A 16,309-nucleotide genomic window follows, 5' to 3' on the forward strand; every position below is an offset into this window, starting at 1 on the left:
CTCACCATTTTATCTTCACCATATCACCGTTGCCCACCCTCTACCTCTTGTCTCAATTATATACAAATATATAAGGATACTATTTTTTATTTATATATCAAACACAAAAAGAAAATATATTTCAATCTCATTTTTCTATTTTCCATAAGACGTAAAATACTATTAGGGAAATGAACATTACAGCAATCTTCAATTATACCTTATAGGTGTAAGTAAGTTTGAATAATGTATGTATCATCAATCATGCATGCATCCTATCATAGAAGAAAAGAGTTGTAAAAACCTTTGCGCATGTGAATTAATCCCTTTATTGACAAGATAATTTAATAGGGTTTCTTTGAGTGAAAATGTATCCAAGCTAACCCACATTACCAATTCCTTTCCTCACAAGATTTGTAGACATTTTTTTTATCAAATGATTTCTCCTGACATGCAGAGACCTTTATTTCTTCATTTTGAGTTTTCCTTTTAATTAATTAGTTTGAAGAAGCTACTCCAATGTTCAAGGAAAGGTACACATACAGATAGTTACTAGTATAATTTTGTAAGTACTAGCTTTATGGCCAAGTGATACCATATATTTGATGAAGTAGCAACATAACACAGACAATAATAGTTCACTCTAGCTACTAACTTGTATTTGGGAAAAGAAAGGCAACTTTTAAAGGAAGCTAGCAATAAAATAATGCAATTATGAACGAGAGTAGTCTAGTATAAAATGGGGGATGTAGTAATGGAAATTTCATCACTCATTGTAACACAATTAGAGAAGAGCAATGGGAAGCGGCCACATTATTGTTGTGGGCTTGGGGATTGTGATGGTAATGTTTATAGCATTAGCAGAGGCGACTCCCCCGGGAATAGCTGATCATCCAAGCCATTCTCATTGCTCAGATGATGAGATTAAGCAATGTAAAAATCTTCCTCATGTCTGTCCTAAATTCTGTCCAAATGGATGCATAACCGAGTGTCGTTCTTGCAAGCCTATTTGTGTTGATGGCTCAGTCCCACCATCTCCTCCCGACGAAGAAGCTCCACCAGTACCATCTCCTCCACTTAAGAAAGACACTCCACGACCATCTCCTCCTAAGAAAGAAACTCCACCTAAGAAAGACACTCCACGACCATCTCCTCCCGAGGAAGATACTCCACCATCACCATCACCTCCTAAGGGATCAACTCCACCACCATATCCTCCCAAGGAAGATACTCCACCATCATCTCCTCCTAAGGGATCAACTCCACCACCATCTCCTCCTAAGGAAGATACTCCACCATCATCTCCTCCTAAAGGATCAACTCCACCACCATCTCCTCCAAAGGAACACACGCCATCTCCTCCTAAGGAAGATACTCCATCGCCATCTCCTCCAAAGGAAGATACTCCACCACCATCTCCTCCAAAGGAAGATACTCCACCGTCATCTCCTCCTAAGGAAGATACTCCACTGCCATCTCCTCCTAAGGAAGATACTCCACCGCCATCTCCTCCTAAGGAAGATACTCCACCGCCATCTCCTCCTAAGGAAGATACTCCACCGCCATCTCCTCCTAAGGAAGATACTCCACCGCCATCTCCTCCTAAGGAAGATACTCCACCGCCATCTCCTCCTAAGGAAGATACTCCACCACCATCTCCTCCTAAGGAAGATACTCCACCGCCATCTCCTCCTAAGGAAGATACTCCACCGTCATCTCCTCCTAAGGAAGATACTCCACCGTCATCTCCTCCTAAGGAAGATACTCCACCACCATCTCCTCCTAAGGAAGATACTCCATCGCCATCTCCTCCTAAGGAAGATACTCCACCGCCATCTCCTCCTAAGGAAGATACTCCACCGCCATCTCCTCCTAAGGAAGATACTCCACCGCCATCTCCTCCTAAGGAAGATACTCCACCGCCATCTCCTCCTAAGGAAGATACTCCACCGCCATCTCCTCCTAAGGAAGATACTCCACCGTCATCTCCTCCTATGGAAGATACTCCACCGCCATCTCCTCCTAAGGAAGATACTCCACCACCTTCAGTGCCACCCTCATCTCCACCTCCTCCGGTTTATCCACCACCCACTCCTAAACCACCCACACCTAAGATGGTCAAGTGCAAGAACAAGTACTACCCTAGTTGTTATGCTAACCAGCATGCATGCCCTGCCTCTTGCCCCGAGAGCTGTCAAGTCGATTGTGTCTCTTGCAAGCCCGTTTGTAGTAAGTAGTACTACTAATTTTCCCTATTTTTTTGCAACAATTTCTCTATTTTTTTTTTGCCTTATTCTTTTTATTTGTGTAGAATGTGACAAGCCTGGAGCAGTTTGCCAAGATCCACGATTCATCGGTGGAGATGGAATTACCTTTTACTTCCATGGAAAGAAGGACAAAGATTTTTGCCTTGTTTCAGACCCTGAATTCCACATAAATGCACACTTCATCGGAAGGAGAAACGAGAACATGAAGAGAGACTTTACTTGGGTACAATCCATTGGTATCCTTTATGGAACTCACAAAATCTCAGTTGCCGCACTAAAAACATCAACATGGGATGATTCCATTGACCGTCTAGCCCTTCAATTCAACGATGAACCAATATTTCTTCCTGAAAGTGAAGGCGCGAGTTGGAAATCTGAAACTGTACGTAAGACCTCAATAACAAGAATCAGCAATACTAACGAGGTTGTCATTGATGTAGAAAATGTTGTGACAATCACAGCCAAGATTGTGCCTATTACAGAGCATGAATCACGGGTACATAACTATGGGATAACGAGTGATGATTGCTTTGCTCATCTTGAACTTGGGTTCAAGTTTGTATCTCTGAGTGATGAAGTGAATGGTGTTTTAGGCCAAACTTATAAGAAGGACTACGTGAGCAAAGTTAAGATGGGTGTTTTGATGCCAATAATGGGAGGTGACAGAAAATTTGCAGCTTCAGGACTCTTCAATGCTGATTGTTCTGTAGCTAGGTTTCAAGCAAATGAAGAACAATCCGACATTTTTAAGGCTTCAATGAACTTAGAGCTTCCAAGTTTGAATTGCAATAGCGGAATTTATGGACGTGGAGTTGTCTGCAAGCGATAGATTACCATTTGATCATTTTTATCACAATAAGGTTTGTAAACCAATACTAATAATGGTCCTATATAAAAAGAAAAATTGGACCAAAAGAAAAACAAACACTTTGATTTTTTATTTCTATGGTTAACGATATTGCTTCATCATGTTATTGAGGAAGTATATATGTTCAACGTGTTACTTACAATTTCATGTATATCATTGTGGATTTCAAAGGAAAGTAAGACAAACGCATAAGAAATGAAAGAGGCTCGACATCTCAACCTCATAATCATTCAAAGAAGCTATCTATGAGACCTACCTTTGCGCTAGCATTTTCTACTTATAGCTAGGGAAAATTATGCGCTCCATATTGCATGATTATTATTGACACTTGAAGAAACTTGCTAATGTCAAAGTATAAATTCAGGGAGATTGCAAACCATCTTGTTAAATTAGTCAGAATTATTATATCTTCCAACTGGATAAGAGTCAAATACCTTCTATAAGCCTCGAATATGACAAGACAAACTTTTTTTTGTTAGTTAGCTAGCTAACAGTTGTAAGTTTTTTTTTTTCTTTTTCTGAAATGGAAGAGGGAATTAATTATGTGGTCCTTACAAGTCCACCTACGTTCAAAATCTTTTTTTTTTTTTTTGGATAAGACGATCATAAAACTAGAGGTACTCTCTTGCAAAATTCCAAGTGAACATTTTTTGTAATTAAAACAACAATTTTTCTGAACATGGATTGTGTGTTGTTTAATCAGCTATTAGTTCCAAGAATCTTCATTAGTTCAAATGTTCATCATCAATCTTTTGGTCATTCACATAATAATAATAATAATATTGTTGGAATTGGACAGTATAGAAAAAAACTATCATCTCCCAATTTGAATACTTGGACATGTAAGGCTGCTGAGACTCCATTTGAGAATGGATCTTTATTGAGTGCTGAAATAACTATTGATTTCTTTGTGAGTGAAACAGAGGGTGATCCTGATTGTCCAACTAAAGGCTATTCTTCAATTGGAGAAGCACTTAATGCATTGTCTCAAGGAAAGGTTGGTCTCTTTTACATTTTGAATGTCAAACATGTTTGTTTTTTTAACGGTGATCTTTGAAAAACCCTGACTTAGTAGAGGTTTGGCAATATAGTTGTGTTTGGTGATATTTTCTGTGAAAGACTGTTTGGAATAATGTTCATGGTTGAATGTACTTTTCGTATTTGAAAACCAACTTCAAAAGTGGTTTGAATTTACAATTGAACATTGATTTTCAAATAAAATGAAGTACAACATGATGTTTGAGTAATCGGACAAGACAATTAGGTAGGGTATAAGATCGATCGGAAGAAGTCATACCGATTTATCATGGTTTGCATTTGTTTCTAACATATATAAATATATTTTTTTTCAATAGTATTTCACTCATGGTACCTCAAAAATAACAATTTTTAAAATAAATGTGATACCTGAAAACATAATTTATGTGAGACTATATGTTGAAGATATGTACTCGCTAACAACTTAAACTTTAATGAGACAGTCACACTCTTTATGAGTCATATTATAGTAGTAGATTTTCATTTTCATTTGGTAGAACTTATGATTGTGAAAATGTGTCAGTTTGTCATTGTTGTAGATGATGAAAGTGGACAAGTGGAAGGAAACCTTGTCATGGCAGCATCATTTGTTAGTGCTGAGGCAATTGCATTTATGGTGAGACATGGTTCAGGCATTATTTCTGTGGGCATGAAAGAAGAGGATCTGGAGAGGCTTAATCTTCCTTTGATGTCACCTGAAAAACAAGATGAATCTTCTGCTCCATCCTTCACAATCACAGTGGTAATATGATATTACTCTTCTCTTCCTTCCATAGAAAATAATGTACTTAAGAAGCCGTTTGTCTGGTAGAGTGTATAAGAATAGTACTGAATAAGGTCTATTAGTAATAGTGATATTAGTTATGTTGGGATTACTTCTTATATATGCACGGTTTTCGTTTGGTGTAGTTATGTCTTCAATCATTCTTTTTCCGTGTATCGATAATACCATAATTTGCTATGTATTAATTATTCACCATGTAATACTGGATAGGCTGCAGTATTCCATAAATATAACAATTTTACAAGCTGTTGTGTATTGGTGACTTACTGAAGTACCATGTTTAATTATGCAAAGGATGCTAAGAAGGGCACATCTACTGGTGTATCGGCTTCGGATAGGGCCAAAACTGTCCTGGCATTGTCATCTCCTACTTCTACTCCTGAAGATTTCATAAGGCCAGGCCATGTTTTTCCTCTCAAGTATCGGAATGGTGGAGTCTTAAGAAGATTTGGTCATACTGAGGCTTCGGTTGATTTAGTAACATCAACTGGCTTGCAACCAGTTTCTGTTCTTTCAACTATAGTTGATAAAAATGATGGTTCTATAGCCTCTATGCACATTTTGAAAAATTTGGCCTTGGACCACAAGATTCCGATTGTATCAATAACTGATTTAGTAAGGTGAATCGTTAACATATTTTTCGTATTGCAGCCTTCAATTTGTACTAAAGCTTGAGAAAGCAACAATGGCCAAGTTTCTTATTTGTATGTCATGTTTCACTGCTTGCAGATATAGGAGAAAGAGGGAGAAGCTTGTCGAAAGAACTGCAGTATCACGTTTACCAACTAAATGGGGATTATTCGAGGCATACTGTTACCGTTCAAAGCTTGATGGTACGGAGCATATAGCTGTCGTAAAGGTCAGAGATTTCTCCTTTGATAGTGTAAATTATTAGTGTTTAGTGAATTTTATCATCTGGAATTCCTTTAAACTTCAAAGCCTTCAACAGGGTGATATCGGAAATGGTCAAGATGTGTTGGTAAGGGTACATTCGGAGTGTTTGACAGGTGATATTTTTGGATCACGACGATGTGATTGTGGTAATCAGCTGGATTTAGCAATGCAGCTGATTGAGGAAGCCGGTAGGGGTTTGGTTATCTATCTCAGAGGCCACGAAGGACGAGGCATTGGCTTAGGCCACAAGCTTCAGGCCTATAATTTGCAAGATGAGGGACATGATACTGTTGAAGCCAATCTAGAGCTCGGCTTTGCTGCAGATGCTCGTGAATATGGCATTGGCGCACAGGTTAGTGTGATCATGTGCTTATTTTCTACTACTAGAGTAACTAACTATTAATTAATGGAAGAATATGATTTCATTGATTGCAATAGATGTTAAGGGATATAGGAGTCCGTACCATGCGCCTAATGACTAACAATCCAGCAAAATTTACGGGTTTAAAGGGATATGGTTTAGCAGTCGTTGGACGGGTACCAGTTTTGACACCCTTCACAGATGAGAACAGGAAGTATTTGGAAACCAAAAGAACAAAGATGGGTCACATATATGGATCTGATGTACAAGGACCTATTAAGGCGTCAATCAAACGGAATTTGGAGAAACAAGATCCATCCCAGGAAAGATATGAAAGTTGAGTAAGTACAGATTACTTTCAAGGAGGGAGAGACATTCATCTGTTTCATACTTCATTCACATTTTTCTATTGTACAACTTATTCTTTGAGATATATTCCAATTACAGAAAAGAAAACACACTAAAGCACTCATTATACATAAATACCTTCTTGATACAAAAGATCAATGATCTCTTTTTACCTTGATTTCTGTTAACTCATTTCATCTTTCGAGAGATTTTGCAAGTTCCAACTACTACTATGTTCAACCAACTGAAACAAACAGTAGAAGTAAGGAAAAATGTGAGTTTCAATCGATACGCTTAAACCAAAACGTATACCTCAATGGAGCTATAAACTTCAGGTGACCACAGTTTAAATTAGTTTGGTGTAATTTGTGTTTCAAGTTTGATTGGCCTAGTTTTGCTCAGTCAATTATCGCGTCTAGTTTCTATTGATTTGTTATTCTGATTCTTTCTTTTTCCTCTCCTGTTGCAGAATAATTCTGCTAAGAAGGATAAAAGAATTAATAATTAAAATGTGTTCTTCATATATCTTTCACTTGTATGCTCTGAAGTTGTTAAAATCTCCTTCTGGTTTGGCTGAACCAAACGTACATCGCCGACTATTAACTTTCATGGACAACCAGAAAGAGAAGTGAAGGATGAAGCTGCTTAGTTTCTAGCTATGTTCTTATAGAATTCCTAGTCTCTTATCAACATCTTCTCGTGCGTGTGGGCTTGTCTTTGCTAATACAATAGTATGATACCATCGAAATCCTCCTTGTTCAAGAAGCTCTTTACCAGAAGAAAGAAATCTGAAGTACTTAGTACATACATTGTAGTGATTGAGAGACATACCAAGTAATTGTTAGACACAATTGGAAATGGAAAAAGCACTAATCAGTGCTTCCTTCTACAACTCTAGAAAGAATGATTCTGTGACCGGATATCCTCGTTGTGTACTGATCGTTCCCGATTAAAATCTTCCCTTCTCAGAGTTTCGAGTAATGTGTTCATAGTAATGGAATGTCCTTGCTGTATTTTGACACTAAACACATTTGATCTGCATAGTGGGCAGCTTGAATGAATCTGAAACCAAGTGTCAATGCAGGCAACATGAAAGACATGAGAGCAATAAGGTAAGTGTTTCAGCCATTCACCTTCTTGAAATTCACCTAAGCAAACTGCACAATCTGCGTTATTTAGTGTGGCAGTTAGTTCGTCGTTCTTCTTGAACTGAGTGATTGGTAGTGAATGCATAATATAGGAGTCTAAACCACGACTTTGGAGCTGTGAATCATGATCTTCAAGAATATGATCGTTTAGTGGACGCCTTTGAATTGGATTTCTGTAGAAATGCACGGTTAGAAATCCACAGCAACGCGTCTGTATAATCTTGAAGTAACTGAATAGCAGAAAGATAAAACAAACTATCCCTACAGAGACAATCAGTAGCGGATCCCAATGCGAAGGTCCAATCCGTGGAGTGGAGTCTGGACTAGACATGCTATTCTGAATTTCAACAGGAAAGACTTGTAAGAATTGAATTGATAGGCCTTTTAGGACAAGTTACTTAGTTTAGTACCTTAGTAATTGGAGAGAATACTAAGTTTAGAAAAACTGTTGAGGACATGTATGGTTGACGGTTATTTCAAAGTATAGACAAACAAGGTCTTGGTGATGAATCCAAGAATTTTACACTACTTAACTTTCGGACGAGTTCATTTAAGTAGAGGTCTCTACCATTCCCAGACAATGAAGAAAGAGAATTCTATAGGACTGATCAAATTCTATTGCCTTTTGGTATCTTTAATCTTTTCATTATATACCAAAGATATTGATAACTTTGTCACTATCTATGCAACCACCAAGATGCTTTCAGAATTTTGCTGTCAGAATAGTTTAAAAAAATGATAAGTCAGTCAGTCTATATTTACAAAGAGTCCAAATATAGACATATGAAAATTCAAAATTCTATTATTACTGTTCATTGAATTCATCAAAAGCTAATGCTGATCAATATGTTCCATTTACAAAATGCTTTGTACATAAATTAATGCAACCTTTGTCTCTTTACAAAAGTAGTGTTCCTATTTGGATTGAAGCTGTGATTTTCCAAAGAGGAAGCAGAATAAGAATTCGCAAAGTTTATCGTAGATGTTGAAGCAGGATAGTTGAGATGTTTAAAGGGAAGTGGTGGATTCCTCCATTGAGGAAGTTGTCCTGACACTAAAAGTGTTTGTAGAAGTGGCCCTGCTTCAACAACAGACTGCAAGAGTTTCCCTTGTTGAGGCAAAGTTTTCCCCTTAACAAAACTTTCAATAACATTGTCAACTTCTACTGGATTTGAATTTATATTGGAATATTCCAATTCAGGGGATGAATAGTAATTGTTGCTGTTGGATTGATCAGTTATACTTGAATTTGCTTTTGTTGACTTCATACTATCAACTAGTTTATGAAGTTCATCTCTTTCTTCACAAACCATTTTCAACAATTGGATTAATTGCTTCACGTACTCTTTGTTCTTCATCATTTCTTCACTCATCTTTTCAAGTTCAAGACTAGTGTAAACAAGTTTGTGTCTCATTTCATCAATTGTCTGCAAGAATTGAAACAGAATTATTAGAGTCTACCTACACAAACCTTACCTTTACATTGTAAAGTATGATGCAAAGTTTAAACAAAACAAAACAAGTGTATAAACAAAAATAGAAAATGAACAAGTGTTTTCACCTCTTGGTAAGACCATAAAGAAGCCATTTCTTCCATTTTTCTCTTAACAATTATTACTACTTAAAATTTTGTGAGGAGTTTTTAGGAGTGGTGGGGTTGTAAAGATTTATATAGAAGAAAGGTACCCAAAAGGGGACAAAATAAGCTCTATTATGGTAATACAAAAGTTTATTATGGAATCTCCATTAAAATTATACTAGTACTACTTTAAAATAAAACTCCATTTTCTCTTTATATATAATTTTCCCTCCCTTGGTCACAATATTTTTCACTTTTTCTTGAGTGTTGAATTATGAAAATAATAGTCTTATTTTTTCTTATTAAAATGGTTTAATTTGTATAAACACATATTTCTTTTAACATGAATGTCATTATTTCTAGTTTAGAATTTTTCTTCTTCTTTTTTTTTTTTTAAAAAAAAAGCACTTTTCAAGCATAATTAGTAAGGTTAATTTTTTAAAAGAGCATAATAATAAATTTCTCTTAATTTATCAAAATGGACATATAAAAAAAATAACAATTTTTGATATAAGAATCAAATAAAACAAAATGAAGTGAGTATTAAGGTTTAAAGATAAAACGTGTTCCATAATTTAAATATGGATATGAATTAAATGTTGTTTAGAAAGGTAAATTACTCTGGAGGCAAAAATAGAACTTTTGATCTACCATCGCTGCTATAATTATGCTATTTCTCTTTTTAGCTTCTTTATTCTTTTTGTTACTGCTACTTTTACTTATTTAATATTTTAAAAATAAATAGTGGATTTTTTCAACTTGAGTTTTAAATTTTAAAGTGAATTACTTGGAGGTAACAACTAAAATGAAATGAAGAATATTTGCTACTTTAATTTCAAAATCATAATTGCTCCCCAATTAAATAAGGATGGTTCAATATGAATAAGTAGAGACGTTGATAAGATTATTGCAGTTTATTTTGTATATAAGATAATATTTTCATTGTTTCTATATAACTAATAAGATAAAATAATTTTAAAATTAATTAATTAAGCGAGGTTTAACAATGAGATAAAAGCAAACTTAAAAACGATATATTCTTAAGACTATATCAAAAACAAATTCTTTTATAGAGAAAAAAATGTGTGAACTGCCCAAGAAACTAAATAAACCCAATTGTTGTTGACTTTTATACGGTGTATATTTTCTAATCATAATTTTATTTGTGACAAAGTTTTGTATATCCCCATACAATTGGCACACGGTTTTAAGCTGTGAGCACTACGGTTAAATTACACCATTAACAAAAGAGATAAATTAAAATTATCTTTTTTATTTCTGATTTCACAAAATTTGGCCAATCATTCTAGGTTAGGTTTTGAATCCTTAATTAAACTAATTTTAATTTGGAATGTGCATTAAACCCATGGCGTAATTTTATAAACAAGATTCATATTACCGAATATTAGACCCCTAAATTAATTAAATTTCTCCGCGCACCAAATGTCCAAACCTGGACGTGTGATAATGGAAACGTCTCACCTTAATAATTAATGAAACGAGTGTTATTGTTATAAGGCTTTGATCACCAAATCTCCTTTCTTTGAACTAAAACTTTTATTTTGTGAATTATACTCAAAATCTAATTTCACATGATATTACATATTTTTACGCTACATAATTTTTTGAAAAAGAATATGCACCCAACCACGTCCCTTCACCTAGTTATGATATAATCAATTCAAAAATCCAAGTATATGAATTGATCACCACCAATAGAACCTGATGAACATTATAAATTGCTGGTGTTTTTAATTAATTAAGGATAAAACGTAGTAGTGACAAAGACAATGAACATGAAAGCAGGAAAATTAATTTGTTTATCCCCGACAAGCAGTTTCCCTACTCATTATATATTCCATATCATCACGTTACAATTATATTCCAGATTGGAATAATTTAATTAATTAACACCGCCATTATTAATTAACTAATCATAATTCTACTGCCCTTAGATTTCTCTAATCTTGTCTTATTATCCTCCTAATCCAATTGCATTGCTTGAGTATGAGTCGTGGCACTAGTAGTACTCTGTTATCGTAATGATAATATCAGGACGCTAGTTATTTTTTTTTATATCAGAAGAAGGGTAAAATATTAGTCATTTTAGAATAAATAAATTGAGATTCCTCACATTTTTTTTCTACTAAAAATGTACATAATACTTTTGTAAACAAATCACTTCTTTTAAAAAATTATGTGATTGTATATTATATTTAATACAAAAAAATCAAATAATAAAAGTTAATATTAAAATAATTAATCTTAGCATAACTATTTAATCTTTATCTAATTATCTTCAAAACAAACAATACTAAGAAATTTTCTATGTTGTTTGCTTGTGATTTTAAATTGTTTTATTTGGCTAAGAAGAAGACAAATTAAAGGTGTTATTTTTACTAAATCAATTTTTTTAATTAAGAAAATGTTTCATTAAAGGACAAAGCTGTTTATATTAATTTTATCTCCGTGCAATGTATCTAGTAGCTCTATACCTGGATTAAAAAAATACGTACACACGCATCATATATGTTTTTATTTATTCTCATTAATAAAACATTAATCAGTATCTTTTAATAACTTACTCTGTCTTGGTTTTCTGGAAAAAAAAATAGAGGTTAATCAATACATCATTGAATAATTATTTAATAATTGCTAATTCATTATGTAATCAGTCGATATTTTATTGATTGGCTACGGATTAATCATTAAGTGAAATTATCTGCTTGCTACAAATTGACATTGAAAATAAAGCCTAACCTCAATATGATTATTTAAAGGTGGCCTATATATATAATTAAACTTTAGTCATATATGACTTCGTGATACATATTTGTTTTCGTTTTCCAATAGTTTGATTATATTTGGGTTTAAAATGACTTTTCAATATTAATCATAAAATTATTATTTTAAATTAAATTAATTTTTAAAAAATATAAAATGACAATTAAAAAGGTACTGAAAATCTAAAGTGATAAATAAGTAGGCATGGAGTCACACATGGCTAAGTGCCTAACCTACATTCTAGTGATCTAAGTCATAAGACACCACATTTAAAAGTTCCTTTTTTTAATTAGGTTTTTTAGCCCATCGAAGCAATGGTCCATAAAAGCAGAAGCAATTTTACTTAAAAGCGTATCCTAACGAGTAACTACTTTACCTGTTTTAAGCGTAACAAATTTAATATTTTATTCGCCTAAATTTATATGACATAAATTAATTGATATAAGAAATTTATTTAGAAAAATAATACTTAAAATTTGTAGTTTGAAGAGTCGTATTTTGTGAAATTATAAGGCAATTAGTATTCAATTTGTTTATTATATTAAAAATGTTTTTTCATTTTTGTTTGTCACTTTTATTAGAATATCACAAAAGAATTGTTTTTCTTCATATTTTGCTTTGAGAATTAATTGCTTGTTTTCAAAATTATTTCTACAAATTTCATATTAAACATGAATTAACATGATATTCAAGTTACTCAATATGATCTCTCTTTATTATTATTTTTTAGAAGTTTAAGATTTTTAAATAAATTTTAGTTTTACATCTCCAATATTTTTAAATCGCTCCTTATAATATATATATATATATATATATATATATATAAAATTCCGAAACATAGAGTTCATCCGCTACTGTATTCACGAAATGTGTCCACAAACTCATATAAGTTGCAATTATAATTGGAAATGTGTATGTTGGGATGTTGAGTCCTCCATTTTATTTTGACCGCACTTACTAACCCATCCAAGCCTAGAGTTTCAAAGTTGTCGTTAATTTAGTAAACTATACTTTTGATTAAAGTCTTCTTAAGAAATATGTATATTAATAAAAATCAAGTCAAGTAATATAAAATAGAAGAGTACATTATTAATGTCAAAGAATCACAGTATGTATTTGATGAACATAAATCCAAGTTTTATGCATTTGATGATCTCAAATAGAACTAATTTGATGAACTCATATGATACATTACAATTATTTATATAAATTAAAATTCATAAATAATAAATAAAAAGAATTAAAGGATACAACAAATTTGTGACAATGACAATGCACATGGATGAGGTATTTGACTAAATGAAAAACCAGAGAACATGTCTAAACTTTATTTATTCCCAACAAAGCTATTTCGATTTTTTCTATCATCACGTTAAACTAGTATTTTAATTAATTAATTAATTATAATTATAAGATTGGAATTATCACTAATCTAATACATCATTAACAAACCCATATAATTTAAACCCTACGCCGTTAGATTTCGTAATGATTGCATCATTTGTTACATCCCAGTTTGTCTTATTCTCCTAAATCCAACATTATTTATAATTTACTTAATAGCAAAAATTTCTAGACATTTATTTTATTGAGTTTGTATATATATATATATATATGGAACTGAAAATGTCATTGTCTTTTTCTTCTAGGGCAAAATAATGAATTTTGAAGCTTTATTCATAATAAATTCGATGATTGAAAGTATGTCAGTTATTCTAAGTATTTTCATTTTGAAAGAATTGTTATCAAATTTTATGTATGATTAATATGTAATTGTTTTGTGTTGGCTAAGAGACGGTCAAAGATGTTTGCATTTTTTTTAAAAAATAATCCATTAGGAAAAATTAGAATAATTTATGTATTAAATATCAGTTCATCAACATGCAATGTATCTAACAATCCTCAACATGGATAATCAAATGGCATGGACACGTATCATACGTTAATTAATATATGTAGTTTTTAATTAAGTAGTTGTGTCTTAATTCAGTTAACTGTTCTAAGTTTTGACATAGTTCAACAAATACGGAGTCCGGAGCCTAAAGGGTATAAAATGTTAATAAAAATTCTAAAGCAGTATATGAATATTTATTTTAACCAAAATATTTTAACCAAAAGGGCAAAATCGCTGGAAGGGCAGCGACTTTGCTTGCCGGAAAAAGTAAAATCGCTGCATTGACTAAAATATTTTTTAAAAAATAAATCGCTCCCTAAAGAGCGATTTTCTTAATTTTTTATTTGAAATTAAAAAAAATACTCCAATTTTCTTTTATATTCTTTTAAATCAATCTTTTAGAAAAATTATAATTGCTACTTGTTTTAAAAAATTATTTAAAAAAAATTATTATAAAAAAAATTATTTTGGAATAAGTAGTAGAAAAATTTAAAATTAAAATTTTTTTAAAAAAATTTAAAATTTAATTTTAAAAATTGTAAAAAAAAATTAAAAAAATTGATTGGAAAAAAAAAATAAAAATTTGGAGACAAATCGCTGCCCTTGCAACGATTTGCTCTTAGTTTATCTCCAAATTTTTTTTTAATTTTGTCCAATCAATTTTTTTAATTTTTTTTTTACAATTTTTAAAATTAAAATTTAATTTTTTTAAAGAAATTTTAATTTTAAATTTTTCTTCTACTACTTATTCCAAAATAATTTTTTTTTAATAATTTTTTAAAATAAGTAGCAATTACAATTTTTCTAAAAAATTGATTTAGAAAAATATAAAAGAAAATTGGAGATAAATCGCTGCACTTGCAGCGATTTGCTCCTATTTTTTTATTTTTTTTTAATTTTAAATAAAAAATTAAGAAAATCGCTCCTTGGGGAGCGATTTATTAAAAAATTATTTTTTTAAAAAAATTTAGAAATCGCTGTCAAGGCAGCGATTTTACTTTTTTCGGCAAGCAAAGTCGCTGCCCTTCCAGCGATTTTGCCCTTTTGGTCAAAACAAATATTCATATACCATTTTGGAATTTTTATTAACATTTTATACCCTTTAGGCTCCGGACTCAACAAATACGCAACCTAAGATTTTTAGGACATTACTTTTATATTATCTACAATTCAACATGTCGTGAGATATAAGATATAATAATTTTAAAATAAAATGTAGAATTATTTCATCCTGTATTTGAGTACAATATCATAGATAGTTCTTAATTATTTACTTCATTATTTGTATCATAAAAATAAAATAAAACATTTTATCATGTGTATAAAATAATTTATCCTAAAATAACATATCACAAAATAACTTGTTCCTAATTAGTCGTAAGAGTATAGTAGTATCAATGTAACGAGTCACACATGGCTAAGTGCCTAACCCTACTTCTAGTCTCTGTGACTAAATGTCTGATGCATAAAATAAGTCCTATAAATATGAAACAAGTCATTTGTCAAACGGAATCGTAAAAATGAAGTGTTCCTTTTTTCTTCTTTTTGAACCTATCGAAGTTTTCACACATATATATATATATATATATATATATCAAAATATTTTTTAATTTTATGATTTAAATATGTCAAATAAAATTATTTTTTTGATCTTTAAGTTTTTATTTTTTGCTTTTTGGGCGGAGTAAATTATTCTAAAGGAACTTTGAAAAAATTATCTAAATATAAATATTTTTCTAAATAAAATCACTTGCTTGTTTAAGAAAATGCCGCATGACGTGCTAGTAACATTCCTTATCCTTTTAATTAGGGGTAAAATCAGGTATGGAATGCATAAAATTACCAAAACCACGAATCAAAAAATTGATATTACATTTTACTATTATTAAATAAGATTGTTTGATCCATAAAGTATCTTTACGTTTGTAGAGTTTGAGAAAGAATCAGGATGTTTTCATTATTATTGAATACAAAATAAAGATAAACAACTTTACTAGATTCTAGTTCGACTAACCGCTTTACCTGTTCACTTAATTATATTACTAATGAGACTAATTAAAGGGCTAATTGCATAATTGAAGGGCAGGTTGCTGTCTTAATTGGTGGATTAAGGAGTTCGCTACATTGTCCGGTACTTGAGCACATGGGGTAATGGGAGTTTGGTACAAAGTCATGTGTATACAAATTATTTTAATTTATATATATATATATCGATAATATAAACATTTATTTACATTATATCTATACATTTTTAGTATAATGTACTGTTTTATTATATACCTCGATTGTATAGGTTGGAAAAAGTCTTAGTTATACGCGCAATGATGTAATATCTAGAGTTTACATTTCACATCTATGTGCATTG

The 16,309-nt window shown here is 31.9% G+C and overlaps 3 protein-coding genes across 8 annotated transcripts; 2 read left to right on the forward strand and 1 right to left on the reverse strand.

Annotated features, from left to right (window-relative positions):
- Nucleotides 1–653: 653 nt before the first annotated feature.
- LOC101268162 (uncharacterized) lies at nt 654–3,256 on the forward strand. The gene is made up of 2 exons (XM_069291737.1): nt 654–2,208; nt 2,291–3,256. Exons 1-2 carry the CDS (start codon nt 777–779, stop codon nt 3,073–3,075), a joined length of 2,217 nt encoding a protein of 738 aa, XP_069147838.1. The 5' UTR covers nt 654–776; the 3' UTR covers nt 3,076–3,256.
- A 430-nt stretch (nt 3,257–3,686) lies between these two features.
- On the forward strand, nt 3,687–8,949 carry LOC101263281 (monofunctional riboflavin biosynthesis protein RIBA 3, chloroplastic). 6 transcript variants are annotated; one of them, XM_069291739.1, is made up of 7 exons: nt 3,687–3,731; nt 4,038–4,111; nt 4,692–4,894; nt 5,231–5,556; nt 5,666–5,795; nt 5,886–6,182; nt 6,269–6,692. In XM_069291739.1, the coding sequence occupies exons 3-7, from the start codon at nt 4,727–4,729 to the stop codon at nt 6,530–6,532; spliced, it is 1,185 nt and encodes a 394-aa protein (XP_069147840.1). In that variant the 5' UTR covers nt 3,687–3,731; nt 4,038–4,111; nt 4,692–4,726; the 3' UTR covers nt 6,533–6,692. The 6 variants fall into 6 exon arrangements, with proteins under 6 accessions (XP_069147840.1, XP_019066775.1, XP_004251310.2 ...); XM_026028254.2 differs by lacking the exon at nt 3,687–3,731 and adding an exon at nt 3,752–3,956 and having other exon boundaries at nt 4,676–4,894; XM_010315250.3 differs by lacking the exon at nt 3,687–3,731 and adding an exon at nt 3,752–3,956.
- Nucleotides 8,464–9,451, reverse strand: LOC104644788 (uncharacterized). Its single transcript, XM_010315252.4, has 2 exons — nt 9,249–9,451; nt 8,464–9,114 (listed from the first exon to the last, which is right to left on the reverse strand). Exons 1-2 carry the CDS (start codon nt 9,282–9,284, stop codon nt 8,566–8,568), a joined length of 585 nt encoding a protein of 194 aa, XP_010313554.1. The 5' UTR covers nt 9,285–9,451; the 3' UTR covers nt 8,464–8,565.
- Between the last annotated feature and the right edge of the window lie 6,858 nt (nt 9,452–16,309).

Source organism: Solanum lycopersicum, chromosome 11 (assembly GCF_036512215.1).
Source record: "Solanum lycopersicum chromosome 11, SLM_r2.1".
Taxonomy (NCBI): Eukaryota; Viridiplantae; Streptophyta; class Magnoliopsida; order Solanales; family Solanaceae; genus Solanum; species Solanum lycopersicum.

Excerpts from the sequence above, each read along its gene's own strand:
- LOC101268162 (XM_069291737.1), top strand. The coding sequence starts at position 777 with ATGGGAAGCGGCCACATTATTGTTGTGGGCTTGGGGATTGTGATGGTA. Across the intron at positions 2,209-2,290 it reads CTCTTGCAAGCCCGTTTGTA|AATGTGACAAGCCTGGAGCA; the intron begins GTAAGTAGTACT and ends TTATTTGTGTAG.
- LOC101263281 (XM_004251262.5), top strand. The coding sequence starts at position 3,794 with ATGGATTGTGTGTTGTTTAATCAGCTATTAGTTCCAAGAATCTTCATT. Across the intron at positions 4,112-4,675 it reads ATGCATTGTCTCAAGGAAAG|TTTGTCATTGTTGTAGATGA; the intron begins GTTGGTCTCTTT and ends AAAATGTGTCAG. Across the intron at positions 6,183-6,268 it reads AATATGGCATTGGCGCACAG|ATGTTAAGGGATATAGGAGT; the intron begins GTTAGTGTGATC and ends TGATTGCAATAG.
- LOC104644788 (XM_010315252.4), bottom strand. The coding sequence starts at position 9,284 with ATGGAAGAAATGGCTTCTTTATGGTCTTACCAAGAG. Across the intron at positions 9,115-9,248 it reads CTTTATGGTCTTACCAAGAG|ACAATTGATGAAATGAGACA; the intron begins GTGAAAACACTT and ends CAATTCTTGCAG.